Source organism: Colias eurytheme, chromosome 8, assembly GCF_061535395.1.
Source record: "Colias eurytheme isolate Ceu_HAF_F1 chromosome 8, ilColEury1 Martin Lab GWU primary, whole genome shotgun sequence".
Classification (NCBI taxonomy): Eukaryota; Metazoa; Arthropoda; class Insecta; order Lepidoptera; family Pieridae; genus Colias; species Colias eurytheme.
Window position 1 is genome coordinate 10,190,166 of NC_142987.1, and position 19,069 is coordinate 10,209,234.

Here is a 19,069-nt window from a genome sequence, read left to right on the forward strand (position 1 = left end):
CGTTACCTCGATCTGAGGCGTTCCGTGTTGAAGTGCAAGCGAGAGCGACAAAGAAGCACAAACGTTGTCACGTTCAACTATCGTCAGTGAACCGAATTTACAGACAACCAATTTTTTTTAACGTGATAACGTTTTTAAAATCGTTTTAGTCGGGTGACATGTTCAGAAACTTGTGTCACACCAAAACCTCACGAGCGCGATCGCAGGAATAACGAGAGAGAGACGGACCGATCTCCCGTCTCATCTCGAGCGCTGCCACCAATAAGACGTTATCACGTAAACATCTCGATCGTAAACCTACTCTACAAACAACCATTTTTTTTTCGAATATTTTACAGGTGTTTGAAAATACCAAGCAATAAAATTAGTAAATGCTACAATTACAAATTCGATCCAAAAATATTACTCTTTATAAGATTAACCTTCTCGTAGCATCAAGCTACGAACGGCGTAGGCAACTTTTATCATATTCTTTCTATTGCTCTTTATCAGTTATTATCAAAATTGTAGTGCAAAAAATAAATAAAAGACGAAAGACGGTAATGTAGGGAAAAGATTAATAATTTTAAAGATAAGAACATAAAACAACTGTAGTTGTGGCTTTAATAAATTCGGTTACGCTTGCTGCATGTAGCAACTATATTACCTTAATAAAATCATTTTAGTTTTAGCTATGCTGAAATAATTTTAATGAAATACCTAAATGAAGTAACGTGGAAAAGGTTAAATACAATTTTCTTATTTCGTACCTATTAGCTATATTATATTAAATTATAAGGCATGAAAGGCGTGAAACAAAATATTTCATTAGGTATTTAATTGATTGAACTAAAAAATACCTTAAATTTGTGAGAATATTTTAAAGAAAAGAAAAAAATGAGCAAGAGGCGGGATTCAAACCCGTGTCTTAATTATTCGCCTTGCCGTGACGCGCGGATTCGAATCCCGCCTCGTTGTCGATTTTTTTCTAATCTTTGTAAAAATCTCATTTATAAAGCATTTGAAGGGTATAAAACTAAATATTAAATACCTTAACACTAGAGCGCACGCGCGGGGGACATAGGTCACCCAGTGCTATATATTGCTAAATATTTTTTTAAACAATCGTGCTTGAGTGTTGTTGTCTCAGGTATTCCCCGACTACCAATCACCGGACATTTTAACAGCGTGTCAGCTTCCTTGGTGCAACGAAGTGTACTCTGCGAAAATATAAAAGTACATGGGTGACGCATGTCCCCCGCGCGAGCGTTCTAGGAAGTTTTTAAAATCATACAATTACGAGTGAAAATCAAGTATACCGCTTTTATTTTTTACTGCTCTTATGATCAATTTATACTTTTAAGAAATTATTAATATATGGGTAACTAAAATCGAAATAAAATACTCATATTCGAGTGCTAGGACATACTTATTTTTTATCCATACTAATATTATAAATGCGAAAGTAACTCTGTCTGTCTGTCTGTTACTCAATCACGCCTAAACTACTGAACCAATTTTTATGAAATTTGGTATGGAGATATTTTGATACCCGAGGAAGGACATAGGCTACTTTTTATCCCGGGAAAATGACGCAATCCCGGAAATCCCACGGGAGCGGGAACTATGCGGGTTTTCTTTGACTGCGTGAGCGAAGCCGCGGGCGGAAACCTAGTTGAAAATAAAATTTTATTGGATAAGAACAACTTATTCTTAAACTTTATAATTAGATGGTTATTTTTACCAAATTTGTAGTTTCCAAAGTAAAAACAACTGATTGATCACAATAAGTAATAAATTAGTTACTTTTCACAGAGGTTTATGTTTAGCTCATAATTTAAGTAAAATGAGAAAATATTGATGTGTTTTTTGTTTCATCACTTAAAAATAAAGTTGATTCATAAATAAGTACTTCGTTTACTTTTTCAACTACGATTTTTATGAAAAAAAACGTGCGTCGTATTGGGTGACATATGTGACCCACGCGTGCACTCAAGGAAAATTTTAGGCGCGAGCGCTCTAGTGTTAAATATTATGTTAAGTACGAAGTTAATGAATTACTGAACAACACTCCAAATATCACTCCATAAATCAACCCTTCAACCACTATAGAATAACAATAAAATAAATCACAAATTTCAATCAAATAATACAAACATGGAATAAGCAAGAGTGCACGTGAACATTTGTAAACTTTAATTGCGCCATCGAACTAGCGCTATAATGAATGGCCATAGATAGTAGAGGTCGGAGCGCGCGAAATTTGAAATATGGAACCGCATGCACGGCGGGAATTTAGAACGGCATGATTTATTTTTTTAAATACTGAACGATGCTGCCAGTAACAGTATTGAAATTATTAGGGCTGGTACAAACAGACCTCCTTTCATTGGTTAAATTGACACATACGATTTTAAACGTAATAATTATTGATGTCAATAATGATTGCTATCTTTAGATATTTCTGTAGTAGATAGTTAGTATACAGAGAAGACGTTAAGCTGGTATAAATTTATGAACAGTATTTTTTTATTGATTCGAAAATTGACATAAAAATAGATAAGTATATATAATTATAGATACAAAACAAAAATAAGTAAAAAACACTTTTATCATTATAAAGTTCAAAGTTAAAATTCAAGCATAATTCATACATTAATAATTATGCTTGAATATAGATCGTCGGCCATCTTCTAAAATTGTTGCATAAGCATTTCAAAAAAACAAAAAAAACATATTGTTATTTATGCCAGCCTAGAACTCTAGAAGGTATTATTTTTCCATAAAGTTTATGTAAACAATAAAAATATATCAATGAATAAAAATACATTTTCCTACAATAAAATCGGTTAAAATATGTCTGAATATTACTTAATACTTTTGTAATTGATTGATACACACATGAATAAAATATAATAATTCTAATATTCAATCCAAACAGTGTGAGTTTCCCGGAAAATTACATAAATAAATCAATTCGGTAGTTTATTGTAGTGTTAATTATTTATAATGAAATAAATATAAGTAAGTATTATATTCTGTTTGTGTTCAAGCTAAATAAAAAACTAGGTTCTCAGTAATATAAGTAAGTAATTACATTTTGCAGTAATTTATTTGAAAGCAAGATGAGAAAAATAGACAATCTCAGATGAAAGTATTTATTCAATGAACTTAAGATTAATTGTTTAAGGTTCGATAACGTCAATTATTTCTAGACATCTATAAAAACGATTTGGAAGATTTGAAGCTTTTTTTTGTACATTAGAGAAAACTTTGCTGACTTTTTTTGCTGAATTTTAATGTTAGTTACTTAATACTTATATGTATTATCATTAAATAATTTTATAGCTGTTTTTTGAATTAATTAGAAAGTAGCATGTTTCTGTATACATAACTAAATATAACCATATATAACTAAACAAAAAACAAAATAGAGAGACGCTTTAATACTAGTATGAAATTTCAAATTTTGTATGTAGAGTTTGAATTAAATCTGCACGATTAAAATCAGTAGAAATCAAATGTTAAGGAATCGATTACCCACAAACATTTAACCATACACAGGTGAAGCTTATAAAAGCTTTATTATAAACAAAACATTCAAAATCTGAAATTAGAACACAAACTATCGTCTATGGTTTGAAGCCCCCCTATAAAAAAAAAACAATCGAATCCATAGCTTAATCTATCCGCATATAAAACGCATTAAAAAAACAGTGACATTTATCTAATTATGCGATCGCGATAACGCCACGGGAGGGGCGCCCGCAGTCGGCATCCGACCTCCTTGCGCGACGGTTGTGTGCCTCTAGTGCGAGCGTACGAAACTTTTCACATGAGTGCCAGCTTTGTGTGTGTATAATGTGATCTTGTGTGTGTACAACATGACCGTGCTACTGGTTTTTGGACTTTTCGTTGGTGAGTTCTTTGGGGAAAATTAAATGAAAGACAAATAAAAAAAGTAAAAATTGTGCAAATGTTGAAGTTGGAGGCAGTCGTGCTTATTTTAAAAATGTCTTGAGATGCCGTGTTTAGTTTTGTTATAAAAGAAAAGTATCTTTAAGAAATTGTATTAAAATAAAGAGAGCGCGGAAGATGACTTATTAATATACAATGTTATTTTTTAATTTGAAATGGATTTTCTACGAGGTATTATTGCGTATTTTATCTTACTCAATTATAAAGCACAACCATAAAAGTTAATAGAATTATATACAAAGGAAAAAATTAACAATAAACTTTACGACGAATATAATAATAATTATTAGATATTCAAATACATAAGTTGCAATTTTATTCTCGTGGGCAGAAAACATTTTTTATTTACTGCGAACCAATGATATTTTAATTAGAATATCATTGCTGCGAACATTATAATTTACTTTTTCATTTAAATAAGAGCTGATCACAATGGCCACTAATCCATTTATCATATTGATATTAGAAGACAATATCTATTAAAGAGGTAGGTACATTAGGAAGATGTTTTTGGTAATAATGAAATACAAATTAGGTGCACGATGTCATAAAAAACATTAATTTAAATTAAGCTCATCCGCCGTCAGATAGAAGAACTGGACACAATTTAAATGGATGCAACAAGAATACTTTGAACACAATTTAAATGGGTCCAACTGGAAGTTACTAATTTTCAAATAAAAATAGAACCATCAAAATCGGATCACCCAGTCGAAAGTTATCACAGACCGTATCAAACACAAAAAAATACTGTCGATGGAGAACATCTTCCTTTGCTGAAATCGGCTGAAAAATCAAACATTTATAATAATATTATATGTAATAATGTCTGATTTTATAGACCACAGGTGATTTAGAATAATCTCGTAGTTAAGAAGAGAGAACATTAATGCAAACTATTTGGATTTCTTACCATTTTCGCCAAATATCATCTAATCTTCTATATAATATATAGCTTCTACCGTCTTCTCTAATAAGTATGAAATACCTTTACATAAGTAGTGTCCTTTAAAATTTAATTTCCAATAGAAAAGGTGGATTGAGCAACGAAAGCAATTTAAACGCTTTATTCAGAGAACTTGTACTTCTTCAGTATTAACAGGACCACCATTTTAAAGAATATTAGAGGTAGGAGATAGTCAGCAATACAGATAAAATGGATCCGTTAGCAACTAAGTACATTAGTTACTATAATGTTTCTATACTGAGATAAAGGGCTTTAAAATATCAAATACGAAACGAATTAAGCCTCAAAAGTCAACCAGTGTTATCTAATTTTAATTAGGCTTTACGATGCCAATAAGGGTAAGAAGGAGATTTAAAATTACAATAATATGAAGAACCCAGTTATAAAGAATAGCTTTAGCTTTTTCATTAAAAACATAATATCATTGTACTTATAACGAAATTTAAAATTAAAACTGCTATTATCGAGAAGTAAGAAGGAAGGAAATATAGCGTGTTATAAAAAAGGACAAATGGTGGTCGATTTACCGGATTAAGTGTGATTACAGGTCATTGCCGACGAAGCGATCTTTTCTTTACGAGCTGTAAAAATATATTTGTTGGAAAACAAAACTTTAAATTAACAGTTAGCAATGTTTGAAATTCTCTAAAATATAGCATGGAAAATTTGTGCACAACGTAAAGTGTGCTGATGTTTTCAGATAATTATAGTTCGTTTGTTAAATAGGTATTTAGGTATAATAATAATTTTTATAATACAATGTATTATACTCGCTTGGTAGCCGGAAAAAATGATTGTACTAATCAGGACTATAATATAAGTGACTATAATCCATCTTTGTGCCCTGACGAATCCATCACCATTTTGTGTATAAAAAAATCCATCGTTACATTTATAATATTAGTAAAATGTCTATCTCATCTCTTGTAGTTATATATACTAATATTATAAAGCTGAAGAGTTTGTTTGTTTGAACGCGCTAATCTCTGAAACTACTGGACCGATTTGAAAAATTCTTTCGGTGTTAGATAGCCCATTTATCGAGGAATATGTATCGTCTCGCTAAGACTAATAGGAGCGGAGCAATGCGGGTTAAAACCGCGGGGCACAGCTATTTAGCTAATATATTCTCTTCTAATACATTTGCTATTAGAGTCAGAGTACATTCGTCTTTCTGAATCTGGTCGTGCACGTTTGAAGTTATCTTCTGATCACCATTTACCTATCTCTAACTGGTTACATTTGCATTTAGTCCAAATTCAGGATGCTCCTGAAGATTTATAATAATCCGAACTGTTTGCTTTCAAATAGAGGTGAGGTCGAGTCGAAAGGCCAGGTTAAGCTAGCTTGTTAGTCAGTAAATAGATTCGTAGCTGGTTAGCTTGAATCAGCTGATGGGTTTCCTTTGTAGGTCAGTTTCGGAGCATTTAATAAATCATTACTTTGAAAAAGAATACTTTTTAGTTTGCTTTGATTATATTGATATATGTAGTTAATGATTTAACACCATGGAAACTTCATAGGAAATTAAATCGTTTGTCATAATATTATCGTATCGCAAAAATTTTGTAATTTAAAAATAGTTATTATCATTACAATATGGAAAACTAATCAAATATTTATAACGTATTATAAAATGTACATTTTCATTTACGACGACATAGCTTTTGATAAAATTCCATTACCACCTACCTACCAAACTAATTGAGAATTTAATAAAAATTCGTTAATACAAAAAGTGCCAAACATGATAATGATATTGAATTTCAAGTTCGTTCCAGATATCGAGTTTAATCAGATTGAAGTAGGCGCTAATATTATCCTTAAAATCAACCGAAAAGCTTACATTTTACTTATTTTGTAAACCCACACCGCGGAGGATTAGGTGCTTCATAATCAACTTATATACTTTACGCTATTTCGTTAGAAACTCCAGAAAGACAACATTTTATTTGGAACTTCTAAAGCTTTAAATTCATCTATTGAGAGAAGGTTTCTACTTCAATTTAAACTCGATATATAAGATAAAAGTTAGCTGTTGTTTTTCAAGTCGTATCGTACGTGCTAGTTGAGATTTCAACTACCCTCCACAAGATTTAGTCTTTTACCACAGTAATGTAAACTATTTCGGAGTATAAGGGTTTGAAACGACTTGTTTGTTGAAAAAAAAAACAGATGTATGGGCTGATTGTAGGTTTTTACATTTAAAATCTCCCATTTCGGATTTATTCGATGAATTTAGTTACCTACGCGAATGGTTTAGGGTAAATTTCACAACTTTCTGATAAAACCATCAAGATAGCCTGTTATGGCGTAACGTGTTACATTTTGATTTATATTTTCATAAATTATTTGTCATTTTCATCTTAAGACGAAAAAGTTAAACGGAATATAGTATACATATAACCCAGGAATTGTGAAAATGGCTATAAATTTGATAAAATCAAATAAGTCTTTAATATCGAATTAATTCATTGATAAGTCTATCAAAATAAGTTATAATCGCGTAAAGTAAAATTCGAAAATTCATTCAATAGATTTGAATAAAATGAATCGAAAAATGATCACACAGGAAATCCACGCCTTGCATTAAAACTAAGAAATGAAATAAACTTTATTTGAGAACAACGAAACGTAGAATTAACGGACCGTGTCCCAGTAAACCGCTAGTTTCATATAATGCCCTTATATAATCGCATTTAAAATTCATAACCCTACTTTTTGCAGTTGGGTAAATTCCGGTATTTTTACATCCGCACATAAGCATACTTGGTACGATCGCCGCATACTTTAATTAGCATTTTAATTAACGAGAATATTTATTAGGACTGCAATGTTCGTGCTTTATAGTTCTCCCTGTTAATGCTAATGTGTAAGAAGTGAGGATTTTTAATGACTCTGAAGGAGGTTTTATGTTGATCACTACTAATAAGCTCTGTGTTGAAATGACCTTAATCGTTTTAGTTCTTCTCTTTCTTATACCCCTTCTTTTATGATTGTAACATTTTTTGAGTCCTTGGTCCTTATTTTTTTGATTTTGCACTGTATTGGCAGTTATTAAAACTGCGATATAATAAAAAGGGCTGTGTTATTATTTCTTTGTGGTCCGATTTGAAAAATTCTTTCGGTGTTAGATAGCCCCTTCATCGAGGAAGGCTATAGGCTATAATATCATTACGCTAAGACCACGAGGGGAGCCACGCGAGTGAAACCACGGAGCGCAGCTAGTATAATATACTATAAATGTATTATGTTTTTGTAATAAACCTCCACATAAAGATGTTCACGACAAAAGATTTTACTCCTTATTTATAACAAGTACACCTGCCTATACCTTTAATGATGACTTAAGATTTACCTCAAACAGGTTTAATTGTCACTTAAGAAGTTGTTGCCGGTTCTTCTCCATAGATACTGCTTTCCGAATCAGTGGTAAATGTTAAAAATATGTAATGACGATTCAAAAGTGCTTCTAGAAAAAGTCTAATTGAATAAATAAATGTTTGAGTAGAGTTTAAGAAATTCCATAGAATATAAAGTCACTCTAAAAGACAGTTCACATTTCAATTACTTCTTAATGTTACCACAGAAATGTTCAATAGTTAAAAATAAGGCTAAATCAAATCTTCCCGAGTACTTTAAAATATACATTTAAATCATTTCATAAGTAATTACACAGAAGAAATTACCTAAAAGGTTTGTATTTACCCAACGATCGGGCAAAATTAAATAATTTTTCCGCTTCCCTTTCTGGATTATTCTATTTATATAATGAAAACAAATTATCTCTTCGAGCATTTATCTGAATTAATTTGTAGCTAAAAACTTTTTGTATTACAGTTTGAATAAATAGCGTTTGCAAATTATCAAAATAAGCGTTAATTATGTTTGAAAAGTATTGGGACGGTGCAATTATGGTGCCCTCGAGAATAATTGCAATTAATATAACAAAGAGTTCAATATAATTTTGTATAGGTGTATATTTCTATAATGATCAAAGCATTTTTAATTTCATTAATAGTGAATTGGTTTGTATTGAATAAATAGTAGAATTACTTTTCATTTTATGACCTACTAGCTTACCGCCCGCGGCTTCGCCCGCTTTGTCTAAAACCTAATAAACCGCATTAAAATCCGTTGCGTAGTTTTAAAGATTTAAGCATACAAAGGGACTGGGTCAGAGAAAGCGACTTTGTTTTATACTATGTAGTGATAGTGAAATGATTACTCCTTAATGTATAGACAACTAAACATACTTTTTATGTTACAGCTTTTCGTTTAAAGGGTCATTGGGCTCGAATAGATCTTTCCTTCCTGGCTATTCAATCACTTATTCGAGCTCTGAATTAAACGTGCAACTTATGTGAAGAGAATTTGGGCGACTATCATCAAAAGATTCGACTAGTCCTAGTCTTAATAGTTTTAGTTATTATTTTAAACGGCCGACATTATTATCGTATCTTGAGATGGTAAGTCCTTAAGTTATATAAATGTAAAACTGTGATTTTTTTTAAAGTGACTTGGTTATTTACATAGTAATAAAACATAGCTGCTATGCCTGTGTGTCTTATGTATGCTTCAATCTTTAAAACTACGTAACGGATTATGAAAAGGTTCTTTAATAGGCCTAGTGATAGTTCTTGATGAAGATTTTGTATGTAATTGGTTAAGTTTTCTACAAAGCGTGTGAAACCGCGCGCTCAAAATTCGTAATCAATAAATTTACTTCTATCCAATAATCTAAGGATTTTGCTTGGATGTAAGCTAGAATTTAGAAATGGTATAAAGACAATTGAGGAAAAATCTATGTAGTATTTTTATTATAAAAAGCAAGTGTGCATTTATCCAACATTTTCCACGTTGCCGGCCATGTGTAAATTATAATGTAAAGGTGAGGCTTTTACACCGGCGTACATTGTTCAATTACTGTGAATTGAATTAAAAATTTCCGCATATTTTTTCACGCGCATAAAAATGAGTGACAAAAGCATTTCAGAATGTGGCTGTGTGTGTGGGAACTGAATGTAATCTAAGTTTTGAGTGTTCAAATTTTGATTACTTTATACAGTTAGAAATTAAAGATTTTAAACGCTATTTATTGTTTACATTATTTTCCCGGCGTTTCGCACACTTTGCAGCGAGCGTGGTCACGGGGAGACAAGATGCTATACGTCTTGACCGTCATTCAAAAATTGCTTTTTGCGTTTAAAATCTTTAATTTCTAAATGTGTAATACTCGTGTAAAATCAAACACTAGGAAATACACAGGCTTTTTGATTAAAATATTTGTGTTAGTTATTTTATTTTGTTCCAGTGTCTTAATTATTGTAGCTACCTACGTTAAATTATTTTTTGTAGGTTGATTTTGATTTCAACGTGAAATAAACACTTTAGATGTAACATCCTTCTGGTTTAATTTTAAATCTCTATCTTAGTAGAAAATAGTCTGTTCTAAAAATATAGGAGAAATAGGTATGGGAAAATGCATGATTACACTCCACACCAAATCAAACTGTAGAAAGAAGGTACAATCTCTCTGAAACGAGTTATAATTTTGCAACTTTCCAATTCGAAGGTGATTTTTATTTCGACGAGCAAAATTTCATATACTACAAATATACTACACTCACAATCTAGTGAGATATACATTTTAACCCGACTACGAAAGAAGGTTATGTTTTCGAGTGTATGTACGTATATTTCTTTGGCACGCCTTACATCCAAAACCATTAGACGGATTTTGACGTATGTGATATTATCGTAATCACCAGAAGTGTGGTTGTGCCATTGCCTACAAAAATTAGCAGTGTGATTTACATAATAATAAAGACCCCCTTTTTAATTCTGGTAAAGTCCATCTAACACCCCCTTCCATAACCCAGTTTTATTCATTTCCATTTTTTCTGCAATAGTCCTACACTGGCCGCGGACTGCCTAGGGCTGTATCTCTATACTCTATAGTGCAGTCATCGGGACTATAGGACCATAGGACCGGGTATCCTTATGGTGATACCCGTGTATTATGGAGAGAGAGACATAATAATTCTGGTAACGTAAGTCTCCGTTTCTCCACAAAAACTTTTAAAGGTATGTAAAATTTTAACGTAGATAAGTACTGATCAAATAGACATCAAAACGAACTTTTATCCTTGAGAAAATGCTAAACGTTAAATATACATTACCTTTCGAATCAAGGACAATCTAGACTAGTAAAAGTCTCACGGAACTGGCTCAGTTACTATTGAAGTTTTCGTCTTTATTACTCTCTTCTGATTTCCAAAGGAATGGACCTAATTTCCCATTTTATTCAGTGGAATGAAAAGGAGGCTGCTTTAAACATTTTTTATACTGAATGATAAAATTTAACGATGTTTTATGAATGAAATGAATGCGATATAATCTAGGTATTACTTGGGGACATGTAAATTACAAAAGTAAGGGATTTGAATGATGTTCTTAATTGGTATTTCATTTTTTACTTGGGATTTTAGGGGTCGTTTATTTCAAGCTTATATTATTTTGCTTGATGATATATTAATTATTATGTATTTAGGCGAGTATGTATTTACACGAGTTTTTATTTGGCTCTACTATGTTTCGGAAGTAATATAATTTGGTTATGGATGTGACTATTACAAATTACAACACTACATACAATAATTCTATTGTATGTGTTTTTTCCATAAAACGTGTTTTTACTGATACCATAAGATACACTCAATAATACCTACAATTTTTATTGTGGTCTGCCTCCTTTTTGATTACGTAATTCCAATGAATTTTATTTTTATTTCCAAATTCAGTAGTATTTGTTTCTACACAATCAAATTGAAGATATATCTGGTATAACCAACTTCGAAAAACGTTTCCGATCTATGTTCCACTGTATTTATATTTTTTTATATATGTCGGCGCAACGACGATAAACGACTACCCTCAAACTACTAAATAATTATAACTAGCTAAAGTTTACTTTGATCTTTTTAAATAAGTGGTTGATTCATTAATCAACCACTAATGAAACAATTAAATTAACGAAATAATTAATGTTTGTTAAAACTGATGAAAATTCATTGTAAAAATTCGAGTGGCAACACTCAAACTAATTCTTGTGAGTCATGGTTCGCTTTAAATACGAGCACCCGACAGCACAGAGCACATTCACTCGCCGGCTGTCGGAGCGTTCGGAGCTCTCTCTATAATTTCCACGTAGATTAAAAAGGCAGTAAAAATACCTACGGGCGTTCTACTTCGAGTGTGAGCGCCTGCTCTGATGATGGTGACGTCAGAATTGCTGACGTCACTCTTTTTAAAAATAGCCATTGGGCCCTTCTTCCGTCATCAGAAGTTGGATAGAATTCAAGCTCTCTATTTTTAAATGTTAACGTTTACGTAGTTTTGTAACGGCATACTGGCGTTTGTGTTTTTTCGTGCGTTGTGTAAAGTAAAAGTTTGTTACGTGGATAATTGTAACGGGAGTGTAGTTCATCGAAGGAATTGTGTGTGTTATCTGAGCTGCGCCTCTCTTTGTGATAAGCATAAATCTACGAGAACCTCCGAGAAATCTACGAGAACCTTCGAGAATCTGCCTATATCACAAATGAGTAGGTGTTGATCACATGATACGCGAACGGACTGTGTCTGTCATGTGGAGTGTTCAGTATTCTGAAAGGTCAGTGTGGCCGAGGCAGTGTGTTTTTGAAATCCCGAGATGAACTACCGTAGTGTTGTAATACGAGAAAAGGCGTACGAGGACGTACGATTGTCAATATGGCCGTGTTAGACTTAAAATCTACGAGAACCTTCGAGAACCTCCGAGAAATCTACGAGAACCTTCGAGACTCTCCGAGAACCTGTTACTAGACTGTCTGGTGCAGTCTGATACACAAATTCCTATAGCAGATTTCACTTGGTCGGTCCAGCGCATTGGTGACCTGCTTGGCATTGTTACAGACATTTACTACGAGGCTGGTGCAGAGCGCGCACCGCCTGTCAGTATGGCCGTGTCGGCGCAACGACGATAAACGACTACCCTCAAACTACTAAATAATTATAACTAGCTAAAGTTTACTTTGATCTTTTTAAATAAGTGGTTGATTCATTAATCAACCACTAATGAAACAATTAAATTAACGAAATAATTAATGTTTGTTAAAACTGATGAAAATTCATTGTAAAAATTCGAGTGGCAACACTCAAACTAATTCTTGTGAGTCATGGTTCGCTTTAAATACGAGCACCCGACAGCACAGAGCACATTCACTCGCCGGCCGTCGGAGCGTTCGGAGCTCTCTATAATTTCCACGTAGATTAAAAAGGCAGTAAAAATACCCACAGGCGTTCTACTTCGAGTATGAGCGTCTGCTCTGATGATGGTGACGTCGGAATTGCTGACGTCACTCTTTTAAAAATAGCCTTCGGGCCCCTTCTTCCGTCATATATTATACTAGCTTTCCGCCCGCGGCTTCGCCCGCTTTGTCTAAAACATAATAAATTATATTATACTAAAACCTTCCTCTTGAATCACTCTATCTATTAAAAAAAACCGCATCAAAATCCGTTGCGTAGTTTTAAAGATTTAAGCATACATAGGGACATAGGGACAGAGAAAGCGACTTTGTTTTATACTATGTAGTGATATAGTACATAAACGGAATATAACACGTATTCAACACCTTCCTAACAAAGCGACAAAAGTATATAAAATAATATTCACTATTCCCAATACAGACAGACGTTTCCATTCAATTTAGAGCATTTTAACCCCATTCGGCGGGAGCAGCGAAAGGCTGACGTGGCCTTTAAAATCAGTCGATAAGAGCTCTTTGTAAACTCACCTCTGGTAATAAATGGCTTCTAGAAATTTCTTCACGTAACTGAACCGATTTGGTAAAATATAGGTCGTGATGCGATTCTTAACGAATCAGCCTTTTTTAACGAGCTGAAGATGTAAGTAAATGTAATTTTTCTGAAATCTTATTTGTAGCCTGCAATTGAAGAATTGAGTTCATATTCTTAAGTTGTTTCTCTCTTTTTTAATTCATCCTAGGAAAGGAACAGGTCCCCTTAATACAGATTATACTACCTGATACCTAGTAAGGGGGCCTGAACCCCAATCTATTGTAACATGTTAATGTATGAATTCAAATAAAGATTTTTTTTATTTCTTAATCTTCTTATATATAAAAATGAATCGCAAAATGTGTTGGTAAGCGCATAACTCGAGAACGGCTGAACCGATTTCGATAATTCTTTTTTTATTATATTCCTTGAAGTACGAGGATGGTTTTTATGTAGAGAAAACGTAAACATGTACCACGGGCGAAGCCGGGGCGGACCGCTAGTAGTTACATAAAGGCGAAAATTTATATGGATGTTTGTTACTCTTTCACGTAAAAACGACTAAACCGATTACAATGAAATTTAGCACACATATAGAAGGTAACTTGGATTAACACATAGGATAGGTTTTATCCCGGAAATCCCACGGGAACGGGAACTATGCGGATTTTCCTTTGAAAACGCGGGCGAAGCCGCGGGCGGAAATCTAGTATATTATAAAGCTGAAGAAGAGATCTCAGGACCTATGAGTCATTTTGAAAATTATTATTAGTTAGTCCATTTATCGGGGAAAGCTATAGGCTATATAACATCGCGGTAAGTCACTTAGGAGTGGAGAAATGCGGGTAAAACAGTGGGGCACAGCTAGTTGGAGATATACCTAACATCCGTGTAAGTAAATTATCGAAAGAAAGATCGTCTATATTGAATATGAATAAGACTATTTTAATTACGTTTACAAACTCGGATATTATTTCTACCTCAATACGCTCCAATTATTTTGTAATAATAAACACGGAATAAACAATAACAAATAATTAAAACTCCCTGAAATAATTTGTGGAAATTAATAATTTTAGAAGATTTCATAAGTGGGCGTCGAGTATGCTTCTATAAAAATTAGGTCACGTCCACACCCTTGCAAAAGATCAACGTTATAATGACACCGTATTTACAGTCGTCTTTTTTACGGAGTCCAGTTACCATGATGTTTTAAGTATAGCAGTATTTTTTCCGGTGTGGGAAAGTGATGGCGCTAGACGACCTATATAGCGCTGTCCTTTTTCCACACTGGAATTAATACGGCTAAGACATCATGGTACAGGGGAAGAGCTTTTTCTTATTACATCTTTAATACCTTTTGAGTGAACATTCATTACTATGTATTTCGAAAGCATATGAGCGGTGTATTGCTTTGTTAAGTTTGGGTTCTTTTTAGTATAAATATATGTTTTGGTAAATAGAAATGACTACCTATTTATAAATGTCAGAGGTAAGTCTTTCATGTTCTTTTTACAGTGTATGTGAACGGAAATGAACTTTTAAAAACAGTTCGACAAACTCCCGGAGAAGGTTATATTCTACTAGCTTTCCGCCCACGGCTTCGCCCGCTTTGCCAATAATCTAATAATTTCTATACTAAAGCCTTCTTATTGAATCACACTATTTAAAAAACCGCATCAGAATTCATTGCGTATAGTTTTAAAGATTTAAGCATACCTATGTAATTATGTATATAGGGACAGAGAAAGCGACTTTGTTTTATACTATGTGAGAGGTATGTTTATTGATTTATTTTTAGATCCTATCATATATAATGTTATAGTTCGATAAAGTCTCCAAGAATGCCATAATATTCTATTCTTTCTATAAATACTGATACCTACATAATATTTTGAAGTAGAGGAAATATATCTCGGAAATGACCGCTGCGTGACATCCTCAAGCTTAAGTACGTGACGGACGGAAGAAACTATATATTCTTTTATTAACACGTTTATTTCCCGAGAAAAATGTGTACATTAACTCTGATTTACCCCACTCTCTCTGTCTCTAGTGAAACCGCGGGTTATCCAATTTGAGGGCACATTTATTTGGGTTGCCCTATCGATCTTCGTGATACCCGCAATAAAAATAAATTGAACATATTATATAGGGGTGACCGTTATATTGTATTTATTACTAGCTGTGCCCCGCGATTTCACCCGCATTGCTCCGCTCCTGTTGGTCTTAGCGTGATGATATATTATCTATAGCCTTCCTCGATAAATGGGCTATCTAACACCGAAAGAATTTTTCAAATCGGACCAGTAGTTCCTGAGATTAGCGCGTTCAAACAAACAAACTCTTCAGCTTTAGCACGGTGTTTTAAGAATTAAGACGTGTGTGTGTGAGGGAGTGTTGTATTAACTTGTAGATCTAAAGTGTACTCGGTTGCAGGGATACGTTTTAGGCTGCTGCCCCCAATGACTCTATTATACTAGTAGACGCGGTATACGCCAACATCATTGCACTAAAAAACAGCGTAATTAATACATACCTACTTACTAATGCATTATCAGTTATCACCAATACAGTTGTTCTCTTTCACTCTCACGCACGATACATAATACATGTCTCACTCATGTACTTCGTAATAACAACTGCCGATTAAAATATAAAAAGAACGTCCAGCCACGACGCTGAATGGTGCGTGACTAAGTGAAACTCGGGCACTTAGCTGAGTTTTTTCTTGACAAAATAGAGAGCGGGTAACGTATCTAGCTTTTTTATATATTATCATAGGCTGCCCCTATGACAGTGATAACCTGGTCTGCTAGCTCTATTGTCATTGGAAGATGTTATAAAAGAGCCTATACATATTACACATATTATGTAGATACATAAAGCCGGTAAAGCACTGATGCACTGCCCCATACACGCTGCTGCTGCTGCTTTTCTTCCTCCGCTAGAAAAAAACTTACACAATACTTACTTTGCATACATATGTTACACGCATTATGATAACAGTTGAGGTTAATTTAGTGATTAATTAAGATTAGCGTGTTAAAAATTTTAAAGTTTATATCAATGAAAGTGAAAATTACTTTACCCCACCCACAGTAATCCAAACGGGTAAAATCAAAAACCAAATAATTATAAATTAAACATTTTATAATGAAAAAAATACATGATGATACCACGCAATATGAATTATTAATGTCTTACTCATCAAGTTAATTTAGGCCATAAAATTCAATTCCATTGAAAATGTACTAGAATTGAAAAAAATTGTATAATAATCTTAAAAACAATAATTATTATAAAATACAGGTATACAAATATGAGGCAGAGTGAACAACATTTGAAACAATAAAAACATTATAGTTAATGGTCCGGGAGCCAGCAGCAGATTTTATGACCAAGTTCCTCTCAAGCGGTAATTAGTAAAATGCATCAAAATATAGTATTATGAAGCCTCGTGAACGTCAGCTGGAGCTCGGTTGGGGGGAAGAGCGGTTGTAGCCTCCCGTATCAGCTGACGGTTTTTCCACCAAGATACAGCCAGCTGACATATATATTTATCCACAGTTACATATAAGCTATCATCAGGTAAATTTTTGTTTGAGAGGAAATAACGGAAAATAAATTTTTCTTTAAATTTAACTTTCATGTTCGAGACACCAGCTGACGTATAATACACCATGTTGTAACCAGCTGACTATTTTTTTTCGTTGAGATATTGGGTTAGCTACAATTTGACAAATTTTTAGCTGAGAGGAAATGAATGAATGAATGTATTTTTTTTCCTATGTGCGTGGGAGGCTACAACCGCTCACCCCCCCAACCGAGCGCCAGCTGACGTTCACGAGGCTTTATAATACTATACTCTCATGCGTCTGACGAATTATCTCTTGAGAGGAAATAGTTAACCAAATTTGCACCTGGCTCCCTAACCATAAAATTCCCGTAATATTATAACCCAAGGGAATGAGAAGTTTTTCAATATTTCAATGTTCCATTTAGACTTGTAACAATTTACTTAATATTAAATAACTTGGCAAAGTTATGTGAATAGTTTATGAGATAAATGAATAATTAAATTGGTTTTATTCATGAATGTCCAGTTTCGCATGTGACGCTTTTGACGAAGAGATAAACTGGTTTCGTAAATAATTATAGTGCGTTTCAAATCGTTTCAAAAAAAATCTCAAATTCATGTAAATTAAAGTTGTTCATTTGTAATTAATTAAACATGCTGTCGTGTCCTACCTAATAAAATATTGTTATATAGTTATTATTATTAATTTACTGAATCTTTACTTGCTCGAAACATTGATATACCAAGTGCGCAATCCTTTTTAAAATAAATGCATAATTAAGCAACGTACTTACCATACATTTTAATAAATAATCAATTCTACCTCATCACTACATAGTATAAAACAAAGTCGCTTTCTCTGTCCCTATGTCCCTATGTATGCTTAAATCTTTAAAACTACGCAACGGATTTTGATGCGGTTTGATTAATAGATAGAGTGATTCAAGAGGAAGGTTTTAGTATATAATTTATTATGTTTTAGACAAAGCGGGCGAAGCCGCTATATTATAAGTTCATTACTTGCAAATAAGATTTTTCTCCAATAATCCTTACAAGGTTCTGACGAACAAACTAAAAGAACGCAGAACAGTCACACAACCATATTATACACCGTATAACCTTCTGAAGTTAGTTCACAAATATACGGGTTGAATGGGTTGAGATTTTTCTTAGTTCCAAGAACTTTATTAGCTCTAAGCTTTTGTTGTTTGAAACCTCTGGAACTCTTCAATGTGACTTTTTGTCTTTTGATAAAAGCAGAATTAATACTGTAAAAGTAATTATGAAATGTTTATATTTTCTTTGACATTAAATTGAAATTTAACTATACCATATTTTTAGTATCGTATTTTTTTTAATATGCATTTAAACTTTACTCATATTTTTATGTTTGTAATGACATAAGAGACTCGAGACTAAATTAATGAAAGAATATTGCATGTTATAAGTATAATGTTTTCTCATAATATTACCTCTTTATATGTACGAGTATATACAATTTTTAGCTCTATATAATAAAACTTCTTCATACGGTTGAAAATGTATACAGTGTATGTTTTAATGAGTCAGAAAAATTCATTTTAAAATACAGTACCTCGTAAGAGTAACATCTGCCAGGTCAGATATTAATAATATATTTTCACTTTTTAAGCCGTAAATCGGTAGCTTGACTCTGCACCCGGGCTTGATCCTGCGAAAAGTAAAAGCACTTACGAAGATTTTCC

The 19,069-nt window shown here is 33.0% G+C and overlaps 1 protein-coding gene across 1 annotated transcript in view; it reads left to right on the top strand.

Annotated features, from left to right (window-relative positions):
• Positions 1–3,757: 3,757 nt before the first annotated feature.
• LOC149906748 (uncharacterized) overlaps positions 3,758–19,069 on the top strand; it is a 51,059-nt gene continuing 35,747 nt past the window's right edge. The window contains exon 1 of the mRNA XM_090104207.1: positions 3,758–3,897. Within this exon, the coding sequence (XP_089960333.1) occupies positions 3,864–3,897 (34 nt within the window). The 5' untranslated portion in view covers positions 3,758–3,863. The remainder of the gene's footprint in view (positions 3,898–19,069) is intronic.